The sequence below is a fragment of the Leiobunum rupestre genome, chromosome 1 (genome assembly GCF_980474605.1).
Source record: "Leiobunum rupestre chromosome 1, qqLeiRupe1.1.hap1, whole genome shotgun sequence".
NCBI lineage: Eukaryota > Metazoa > Arthropoda > Arachnida > Opiliones > Sclerosomatidae > Leiobunum > Leiobunum rupestre.
In genome coordinates this window covers 5,031,463-5,043,539 of record NC_143384.1, presented here as the reverse complement: position 1 = coordinate 5,043,539, position 12,077 = coordinate 5,031,463, and the positions used below count along the sequence as shown (strand labels likewise).

General features: G+C 37.3%; 1 protein-coding gene across 1 annotated transcript; it reads left to right on the top strand.

The window, feature by feature from the left end:
- The first annotated feature begins 1,550 nt into the window (after positions 1–1,550).
- On the top strand, positions 1,551–8,374 carry LOC149960454 (basic phospholipase A2 PA-12C-like). Its single transcript, XM_090177584.1, has 4 exons — positions 1,551–1,639; positions 4,703–4,829; positions 6,964–7,088; positions 8,199–8,374. The coding sequence occupies exons 1-4, from the start codon at positions 1,570–1,572 to the stop codon at positions 8,372–8,374; spliced, it is 498 nt and encodes a 165-aa protein (XP_090033710.1). The 5' UTR covers positions 1,551–1,569.
- The last annotated feature ends 3,703 nt before the right edge of the window (positions 8,375–12,077 follow it).

The following is a 12,077-nucleotide window of genomic DNA, read 5'->3' as shown; positions in this document are numbered from 1 at the left end:
ACCATTCGATGATTTCTTCTCGAAGATTTATAGTAATTTATCTCACTATCAGTAATCATGTTCTGAACCTTTACTGACAACGATGACCAAATGACAGTACGGGCGGTATTGAACGCTACCCGATACTTCTTCATGGCTCCTGCATCTGAGGTAGTCTCCGATTTGTCTGCTGTAGATGAAGGCATCGCTGGCTCGATGCAATCGCTGGTTACAATCTCGAACACATCTCGCATTGTAAGAGTGTCAACGATCTGTCTTTTGCAGCTCCTCCAGTTCTCCGGAGGCTGGAGAAGACAGCTTTACAACCTTATGGCGTAGTAGACTCTCCATTTTTAAAAAGGTACTGGAATTTTATCAGGATACAGTCTTAGCCACTCAGGAACAGTTGACTCAAAGGTATACTTAGATCATCTCGAATCATGGCGCAATGAAAGTGTGATGCAATCCATAACCTGTTGAATCTAGCAGCAAAGCGCCAACGCGCCAACAGGTAAAGATGAAAAAAAAACATTTACTCAAACTTAAAATTAGTATTATTTATTTAATTATCATTTTAACAAATGATCATGAGGTAAAACAGAAACACCGAACGTTTGGTAGAACTGATTAGATTACGTGAGGGTGAGTATATATATACAATTATTAAAAAAACATATTTACATAAAAGAACAAAGTCAAAATCATTTTTTTCAACACACTTCCTAAGCCCTATTTTCTCCTCTGTATCTGTAAAATGTTAATATTACACTGCCTAAACTATGTAGGAGATATACTTCTGAAATTTATATTTAACACTAAGTAAAAATCTTCCAAAAAGTAAATGTTTAAATACGCAGCATTATAGACTCAATGTAACTTTTCAGTATTTTAGCCAGCCGGGTCTTTTAAAGAATTAAGAATTTTTCCATTTTCCAAAATCTAATTAACTGGCCGAAGGCAGTGTTGAAATACAAAATTCTGGTAAATTAATACTGGTAATCACGGCTTTGAAGTCAGAATGACACTAGCAATTTGATAACGAATTAAAAAACCCTAAGTACTAATATATTTAATTAAGCCGGGCAGGATATAAATTCCCGGTTTTCTTTTCTAGCGGAGATTAATAACGCAGGTGTTGTATCCATTTACAAAGGTAAGGCGCATTTTGAAACTTTCGCGGATGTTATAAGAACGCCACTCTAACAAATGCATTAACTATAAAAATAGAAGGGTCTTGTTCGTAGCGTTGTTTTGACAGTAGTGATTGTGTTGGTTATAATCTCAATAACAATCGGCAACAGAAGACTATTTTCCCTCCCATCGAGGAGACGAATGATGTTGCTGACTTTGGTGTGTCAATCTTTACACTGCCTCTACAAAAAAATAAACGCCGTTGAATATGTCGCTCAATCAAAAATAATTGATTGACACTTGAGCAGAAGCATACGAATATACTTGTCACAAATTGGAATGTCATTTTATGAATCTTCTATTTCACAACCTTTCTTGTCGTAACGAAACGATATAAATGGTTAATATAGTGCTTTCAAACCGGTCTTTGCAAGTATTTTTCAATCACAAAGGGTGACAATGAATGCTGTGGTTAAACAAATTATTATCTTGATCGTTTGCGCAGTGGTTTACTATGTTCCTAAAGTGTGTAAGTATTAATTACTTTACTTTATGCATGATGCGTAAACCATTTATTTACTTCGGGAGCCCGAATATCTTTCGACGTTCATAAAACAACAGTTTTACATTATCAAATAATGCTGTTAATTTCATAAAAACTACCATTGGACTACAATTCAAAGAATGAAAAACATGCGAAAAGATAGACGAGTCCATGATGTAAAAGGGCCAAAAAAACTAAACCCTAAAAAAAAGAAATCACTAACTTAACAATTAAGTTGCTCGGACCAATAGGTCTTCGAGAATAAATAACTGAAACTCGAACCAAACACATTTATGAGTTCATTCGGCTTTCGTTTACTACGCAACGAGTTTCAAATTTTTAATGATAAGGCGTAGCTAGGAGGATGGGCTTAGCTTTTCTTTTTGTTAGTAGCATGTTAGATTCCCTGCACGGTACTGATGAGCCCCAAATAGGGCGAAACACAATATTTATCTTTCGTAAACTCTCAACGATAAGAGTAAATAAAGGCCGTCTACCGTTGGAAATTTCGGCTATTTTCAATACTTTTTAATTCGTTTTTGACTCGAATATCTATTTGGTCCAAGTTTCGAGTCTTTATTTGTTCTCAAAGATCTATTTGGTCCAAGTTTCGAATCTTTAATTATTCTAGAAGGCCTATCATTCCGAGTGACCCGTAAGTTTTGTGATTACTTTAAATGATTTTAGGGTTTAGCTTTTTTGGCTCTTATACATTTGGGACTTTTCTACCTTTTCACAAGTGTTTATAATTTTTGCATTTACACTATCAAAGGCTCCTACACGTGTTTAACTTCCAACGTCATTTACGCCATAGGCTGCACTGGGGAAACTGATCGTCGCCTAGCTGACCGTTTACGTGAGATACGAAGCAACCGCGACAATCAGGCTACTCGCAATTTTAATAATGTTCACACTATCAACGCTATCTTCTTCCACGTCCTTAAATCACTCAAATGACACTCGCCCTCATAGAATCAAGGATGTTTTAAGTAACAAATTGATTAAGTATTTTAGAAACGTGGTTCATAAATAAATATTAGTTATGTAGCTGCAAACTACGAAAATACTACAAGCCATTTTAGTGATTGTTAAAGGGAATAGAACCTCCAACGCGTTCTTTATGGAAGACCCCATCAATTTCCTTTATTCCCTTGACAATCAGCGATTATCAGCGCCACAAGCCAAGGGAGGCAGCGGACAATATTGGAACCCTCGGTGGGCGACAGAAATACCAGAGGTTATATTCCCTTTAAGGGCATAATTCCATCAAAAATGTGAAATTTCTTCATTCTTCCAATAATTCAATAATTTAGTTTTCTGAAAATTGGGCTTTACCTTTTAAAAAAGGTGGGTAATTTAATATACATTTTTTTCTTTAAGTAAGTCTTCAATCAAAATGCCCTTGTAAGCAACCACATTATCATGCTCATCGAGTAACAAAATTAAATTTTATTCACTTGTTATGGTTTTATTGGCAACTCTCCCTCCCCATGCCTCGGCTATCTCTTGACGTAAATTTCTATTTTCCATTTCTACGTCATAATACCCTTGACTACTTAGTTTCTTTTTCTCTTGAATAAAGACTTTAACTGTAGTCTTTGAGATTTCATTTTCACTCGTGATTTCACTTTCTTCAGATTAAGTTTCTCTAGGAATTTCTACAGATGTTTCACCCGTTTCCATCACCACAGTTTTACTAGTTTCTTTAGCGCTAACACGTGTACCAACATAATCATGAAAACCCAAAGAAACAAAGTCTTTTTTGTATACCAGCTTATTTAAGAAATGCTTATATTTTTCTTCCTGAAACTAAAAATATGCATTAATAAGAATGTCGCAAAATTTAAGCATTTTGAAGGCATACAATTGTTAATGCTTACCTCAATTTTGGTACTTTTATCATTCCTTATCTTCCTACGATGTGAAAATTGCAATTTTTGTTCTGAAAGCTTGATACTTTCGGGCAATTTTAACATAGGAACCCAATCGGGATCACTGAAATCCAAGCCTGGAAACCCTGTCACCAAATGTTCGCTACACACTCGCGAATTTACAGTGGGGGTAAAATTTTTACTATTCATAATTTTTCCCCAAATTTTTATTCTAGCGGCTAGATATATATGGAATTTTATATTTGAACAACCAAACCTGCTTTTGCAGCCAACAACGCTATACGAAACCATTTCTTAAATTCAGTATTTACAATTTAATTTGGTAATCTAACATCTGCCCTAAGAAAAGCCTTACAAAAAATCTATCAAGCCGGCTGTAAGAACCGGTACTACTATCTGGGCATTTGCGATTCATTATCCCTTTTCACCCCTAAGATAGATCGAACTGGCTTATTCTCTTTTTGACCATTTATTTTGTGTTTTTATATCTCGTTACTTTTAGCGCGTTCATTTTGAGCGTGTTCAAACATTTTTAAATTCTTCAATTTAGTAGTCTTGTTTTTGTTACCGCCTCGAAGGCATATTCTGCCGAAGAACTGCGTTTTTAAATTACAATTAACGGTTCTTTTACCATTGTTTTACTTTATAAATAATAAATTGGAATGGACATCAAATTCAGCTGTATATCAGTTTTACCAAAAGTAGCATAAGACCCAAACGTTGGTCAGCTGTACCTTCGCGCCTATTAAAATTTCTAGTGAGACCTAGCCACACTATAGACTACATAACCTACTAGTTGGAATAGTAATTGCAACTTTATATTTGGTTTATAGTCTGGCGTGATATCTCTCTTCGATTTACTCGCCCGTAGACATACGTTTTAAACGCCTCACTCGGCGGCGCTGGAGTACCTCGATTTTGATGACGTCTTTTCCGACCCCCCTTCATTTCCCTATTTTACTTTGTGAGAAACTCTCATTAACTACTATACCGTTCTGACAGAATTCCTACATAGTCCTGATAAGCCCCAAAAGTAAGAAAACGGTTTATTTTGTTAGAATCACTGGCTCAAATTTAGGAACTTGGTTTAATACTCATACAGCGGCCATTTGTATTATGGCAAATGATTATTGAATGGTATTTTTCTGTATTGTAGTGAGTGACCCGATGAGTCTCACTTCGATGATGTTGAAAGTGACCGAGCACAGTCCTTTCGAGTACGCCCGCTACGGAAACTATTGCGGATTGGGTGGAGCTGGCACTCCCATGGACCAGGTCGATGCGTAGGTTATCCTCGCTTATTTCTCTAAGAAGGAGCTACCTAAGAAGCTGATTAGAAAATATGTTAAATAAAATAATGAATGTATTAATTTGAACCATAAATATCGAACTGCACTAGGTAGTATGACGTGAGGCACTTCGTTATTATGACGTTGGTGACCCGCCACCGCTCAAAAATTGTTTGGATGGGACACGTTTTTGAAAAATTTGAATTTTTATTGCATACACACCTTTTTTATTGAATGAAAATAGGTTAAGTGTAAATACCCTTATTTATGTTTCTCAACTGATATGGTAGTTGTAGAGGTATTTTTCTATGAACGTAATTTTCTTGACCGGTTATATCATGCATTCCTAGCAACGTTCTGTGGTTCAATGCAATTACAATCGCCTGTCTCCTGATTGGTTTAAAAGGGCAACGCAAGTGACCATTCACGGGGTTAAATTATCTTATAGATAAAAAGAACGACTGCGCATGCGCTAAAGCAGAACCATATTTGTCGAATTTATTTTGTATAACATAGTTCGAAACCAAGCGCCCCCCTACATGGCCACTTGCGTTGCCCTTCAGTGGCGTAGACAAGGGGGGTTTCCGGGTCCAGACCCCCTTGGGTCTACCTTGGATTGTACTAAACTCCCTCCCCCTCCTCGACCCCCTTAACATTCACATACTTCGACCCCTCTCCCCTTGACCAATTTCTGGCTACGCCACTGTTGCCCTTTAAGGGGTGACGTAAAGCGCAGTAGGCCTTGTTCCATCCAAGTCCCAAATGGCCGAAAGGGTAGTGATAGAGCTCGATATTGATTTTTGAAATCAATACATTCATGATACCATTTATTAGGTAACCATTAAGCGTGAATAGCAATAAATGGAATATAGATTAGGACTTTTTATGATGGATCAACGAATTCCATGTGTTTTCCTCTAGAAGCACCGTTGATTTCATTTGAGGAGGAAAACCTCTGTATGAGTTTCTACTCTTACCGCTTTATGCAAAATTGGGACACGTGTGTCTTTCACGCCGACGTTCCTCCGAGTTTAGTCAAGAAGTTACTTGGGAGAAAATTCCTAACGTAATATTCGATGTAATATATCGAACTGTATCTTTAACCTTTCTACCATCTAGCTGGTGCCTGTCTGTGTTATACGTAATAACTTTTAAAGGGCAACGCAAGTGGCCATGTAGGGGGGCGCTTGTTTTCTTCTACAAGTCGTAAGTTGTTTTTACAAAGAGGATTTTATACAGCGCTAAAACCATATTCTCGTTGGTGTAGCCACGCGGCGCAATTTCGCTCTCATTCGCGAATTTTTCGATTTCGTCAGCTCAACACCAACGAACCGAGGATTTTAGGTTTAGCATAATTTATTTATTATGGAGAAAACAACTGAGTTAGTTTCCGAGAGTTTGATGTTGATATTTTCGATTTAACAATGTTAAATTATTTGCCAATTGAATATTTACAATTAGGTTTAAACATTAGGCCTTGGACGCGGTATATCTCTGCCGCTAACCTCACGCACATGGGCCTATATCCAGTCTCCCTTTTCAATTTCCAAATCATTATACCCCGACAGAATATGTATATTTTATTATTATTTTTTGTATAAAGGATACGATTTGTTAGTAACCTTGGAAACTTCACTTTCCTCGGAAAGCATGGATAAGAACCGCAAGAGGCGCATTTATACAAAATAAATTTGGAAAATATGGTTCTACTTTTTTTACAGATGGAATGGCTATGGCAGATAGCGCTTGCGCAGTCTTTTTATCTCTAAGATAATTTACCCCCTGCATGGCCACTTGCGTTGCCCTTTAAGCCAATTAGAGGAGAGGTCTTTGTCGTTGACACGACCCACAAAACGTTTCAGGGATTGCGTATATATTTTTACTGGCAAAGAAAAATACCTGTACTTTAATAAGAAAGAGGCTCATTAAAATTTACTAATTAATTTCGCGCTGAACGTTTAAAGTTTCATAACCTAACCCATCAACACAATTTTCGAGCGATGACGCGTGGCCAACGTCATAATAACGACTAATCCCCCATTCTGGCAACTGAGGGCAGATTACTTAATGCAGTTCGATATTCATCCTTTTCACTATTTCTTGTTACTGTGATGTTCTGTTATTGCAGGTGCTGTCAGCGACACGATGCTTGCTACGACCAGATCGATAAGAAATGCTACTTTTTGCACGGTCTTCTCATTCTCTACCCTTGGGATTTGGAAAATTCCGGAAATGTTACTTGCCAAATGTGCAGTAAGTTAAATTGCAGTTAAAAAAATCCAACGGTTTATTAAAAGCAAATGAACCCAATGCATTCAGTAAATTAAAACTAGTTCACCCTTACATCATTAACCAGCTCCATTGGACATTTGACTACAAAAACTCTCTTCACGTAGCGCTATTTTTATTTGCCTCTGTGGACGACATTTACATTAATTGCACTCATATTCAACACTAACTATCATAACCCTTTAGTATTATCTTTAAAAGCGAAAGGCAGATGGTATTTTGATCGGTATCTGCAATGAATATTTTCTTCACTGTTATTTGTGCCAAAATTGTATAGTTATGAATAATTGTAAAAATTAAGCAAAAATTAAATGGTTAAAATCCACTTCTGGTAGGCTGATTAAAGAAATTTCACAGCGAAAGAGCCCCGGAAGACCCACGCCTGTTGCCATAAATAATTATCATTTACTGGAAGGGGTCTCGGCCCCCTTAAACCCCTTAGGTAAATATAATATAAAAATCGTACCCTAGATTTGAAATCACTGCCTTGCACGTAGTAAATAGCGTTTACCCACTTCTTAGGGGAACTCAGAATAACATTATCTCTATAGTTTCCGTGGTAACCTACTAGAGATATCGGCCTACAGCAACCATGGCAATGGAGCCAGCGGTGTAGCTAGCATGGGTGGCACCCGGTCGGATATCATGGTGTGCTCTTACAAGTCAAAACGCGGAAAAACGTTTTTTCGAATTTCTATAGTTTGTGTAAGTTTTTAATTTTTTCACGGTCGGGTGTCACCCCCAAAACGGCCAAAAAATATGTGGCACCCGATACCCCACCCCCTAGTTACGCCACTGAATGGAGCCCGTTTTCCGGATGTCTCGTGTCATAAGTGGTTAATCGATCGCTTTTACAAAAAACTATCAATCAGAAATCTCTATTCTCGAATCTAGGGTACCAGATCTATATTATCTGTGGGCAAAGCTACAAGTATTATGTCAAGTTCTTTATAGTATCACCTTGAATATCGTAACCAGAGCTACAGTTAGTTCCCAGTCAGAACACCGTTACTAAATCAAACATTTTATTAAAAATTTTATTGTAAAAACGTCACTTTTTCTAATTGTTTATAGGAGATCCACCATTCATCATTAAAAAAATCCCCAACCCTGCGTACATACTGTGCGATTGCAAAAGATTGATATGTCAATGTGACGCTGACTTGGTCATGTGCCTCAGAGACAACGAACAGTACTACAATAAAGAGAATTTGAGAAAAACACCAATTGCCCAGCCAATATTTTTCTAATGACTGCATATCATTAAAAAATCTTAAAAATGGTTAACACAATGTAACGCAATAGATTGTATAAAAAGCTAGTTCAATTCATTTTTATACTTTCATAAGTCTATAATGGTATTCCATAAGATTGTCACTTAGTAGAAATAATTAATGGTGGTAGCAGAAGTATAGAAATAATTAATGGTGGTAGCAGAAGTTTAGAAATAATTAATGGTGGTGGCATAAGTGTAGAAATAATTAATGGTGCTGGCAGAAGTGTAGAAATAATTAATTATGGTGGCAGAAGTGTTGAAATAATTAATGGTGGTGGCAGAAGTGTTGAAATAATTAATGGTGGTAGCAGAAGTGTAGAAATAATTAATGGTGGAGGCAGAAGTGTTGAAATAATTAATGGTGGTAGCAGAAGTGTAGAAATAATTAATGGTGGTAGCAGAAGTGTAGAAATAATTAATGGTGGTAGCAGAAGTGTAGAAATAATTAATGGTGGTGGCAGAAGTGTAGAAATTATTAATGGTGGTAGCAGAAGTGTAGAAATAATTAATGGTGGTAGCAGAAGTGTAGAAGAAATTAATGGTGGTAGCAGAAGTGTAGAAATAATTAATGGTGGTAGTAGAGTGTAGAAGTAATTAATGGTGGTAGCAGAAGTTTAGAAATAATTAATGGTGGTGGCATAAGTGTAGAAATAATTAATGGTGCTGGCAGAAGTGTAGGAATAATTAATTATGGTGGCAGAAATGTTGAAATAATTAATGGTGGTGGCAGAAGTGTTGAAATAATTAATGGTGGTAGCAGAAGTGTAGAAATAATTAATGGTGGAGGCAGAAGTGTAGAAATAATTAATGGTGGTAGCAGAAGTGTAGAAATAATTAATGGTGGTAGCAGAAGTGTAGCAATAATTAATGGTGGTGGCAGAATTGTTGAAATAATTAATGGTGGTAGCAGAAGTGTAGAAATAATTAATGGTGGTAGCAGAAGTGTAGAAATAATTAATGGTGGTAGCAGAAGTGTAGAAGAAATTAATGGAGGTAGCAGAAGTGTAGAAATAATTAATGGTGGTAGTAGAGTGTAGAAGTAATTAATGGTCGTAGCAGAAGTGTAGAAATAATTAATGGTAGTAGCAGAAGTGTAGAAATAATTAATGGTAGTAGCAGAAGTGTATATTATTTCTTTTACGAGATAAGTATTCATCTTCCTATACTGCTGATGTTAATCGCTGGAAAAATATACCATAGCTGGCTCCCGCTGATTTATCGAAATGCATTTAGATAGAAAACATAGGGCCGGATTAAATTAATTATACAGCGACTTTATAAAACTATTATATGGGTAAAATTATTTATTAATTGGAACATATTCCTATGCAATTTAATTTCAGGCCGATCCGCGGCACCGACTTTAGGCTTATCGACGCCCCCTACCCCCTTTTATTAACGTTAAAAATTGCTTCGAATTTTCCCTTTAAGGTTCGCCTGTATTGTGCAAATACATTCCTTTTGCCATGTTTTACATTTTTGAGATGATTCGTGGAAATCCCACTATCCATTTATCATTGCGAAAATATATTTGGTATCGCCCTGTCAATTATTAATTTTTATTTTTTGGTATTGTTCACTTCTGCTGAACATTCGCAAAATTTATGATGGTCGTCGCTCTGGCGCCATCTCTCATAAATATTTTGGGAGTTATGTATGGGTCCCCCTTTCACGGTGCGCGACACCGTGGACGATCCCACGGTGGGTGATTGGATTGCTCCCAGCGCGGGATCCCTGTCAAAGGCATAGATATAAGAAATGAATATAAAGGTCTAGATAAATTTCGGGGCGTCTAAGCCTAACATAAAATACGGAATTGACACCAAGCAGACACCGAGGAAGGCACGTGACCAAGAGCACGAGCTCTCTTAGCATTTTAGTACTAAGCGCTTGACCTTTCCGCAGGCCGTAGTCTTTAGACACCATCGGTTGGTGACTTTTAGTATAATTTTTAAGCAGGAGACAATGGATCTCGCGACGATAGCACGAGCTTTCTTACCGATAGATAGCGCCTTATAAGGATAGCCTGCAGAAATTACGCGTTTCTGCTAGCTGTCACCTCCGTATTAACTCCCTTTAAAATATTTTGTCTAGACCTTTATATACGTTTCCTATATCTATGGTCAAAGGTTACAATTGGTCCGAACGAATGACGTTCGAAAAGGATCATGACCTGGGAGCGCTAGCGGCGTAAGTTATAAGATTGTAACGTGGCATATTTGACGTTAAAGAAATTAAACTGACGTAGGCTGGAGATTTGGTGGTAAAGGTCTATATGCTTACCCCTAAACTCGATGACTTGGTGCCATTACTTTAAAAATGACTTTTATTTATTATCGTCAAATCCTCTGAACAATTTCACTTCGCTCTCCCTAATAGTGAAAATGACGCGTCAGTATCTAAATTCGACTGGTGTAGTCGACACTGCGATAGAAATTCTTGAGCGTCCATTCTACTTCAAGTGATTACTTAACCCATACAATGAACCCAAATAATCGAGCGTAGCTCTCACTGTGGAAACTTGCCAGGAAAGTTGGCTGTCCGTTGCGCATTGGGGGAAAGGAAAAGGGGAGCTTCGGAAAGCAACTCTATAGGGAAAAGATTGCTGTTCGTCGGAAGCCAAAGGAGTGGGGGGCAGAGATGGGGATAATTGTGAGCCCTCTCTACTGACCTACTCTCCCTCAAGAGGCAAATTGCTTGAAAAAAGAACTACGATTTTTGGTCCCACTCCCTCTCTCTAGGAGGGCTGTAACCGGAGTGTGAATTTCCACCCCTTTCGGCGCTCTTAGTGATCTCCCTCTTTCAAAAGAGGGAATGAAGTGTCCCTCTTTCCCTCCCCCTCTTTCAAAGAGGGAATTAAGTGTCGCTCTTTTAAAAATGGGTATGCAGGGACTCTCTCGTCTCTAAAGCTCGTGACTGTGAATTTTTTCTTCTTTCGACGCTAAATTTGAATTCCAATTGAATTTTTCACAGGACGAAATAAATACCATGTATTTTATATCTTTACATGAATATCCAAATCGTTCAAGGTTCCATAAAATTAAGTAAAATAATGTTTTTTTTTTTAATTTTAAATCTTCCTTATTACAACCATGAGTTTCTTCTTTTAACGTTTTTAATTATCTAATGACCTTTAAGATTTTAATATTTATTATTTATAAATTATCGCTTTGATATTTGAACTATACAGTTAAATATTCATGCACTGTAGTATACTATAATGACATATAGCTCGCCCTTTAAAGTTTTCAAAGTACATATTAGACTAAGGTTTATCGAACGTTTTAAATATTCCCCATATACAGAAGTCAACTTAACTGTGTAATGCGAAATTATCATAAATATACCGTCCCCTTCCCCTTAAAATAATTTTGGGGATTGGCACAATCGGGTTGGAAGAACAAGAAGTACGAAAGTCTCGTGTCTTGTTGCCATTGAGACGCTAGGTTCGGTTGGCGGTGAGAGTCTGGCCCTGTTACACTCTATTGGCCGTAAGATTCTTGAAGTGTCGAGAGAGCCCCGATTTATGGAATACCTGATGCAAAGCATCGCCATCGCGGTTCAGAAGGGCAACGCCGCCTCCGTTTTAAGCACGTTCCCCGCGGGTGCTTCGCTTGAAGACTTTTTATTTCCATTGCCTTGATTTTGTATTTCAAAACTAATTGTATCATTTAGCA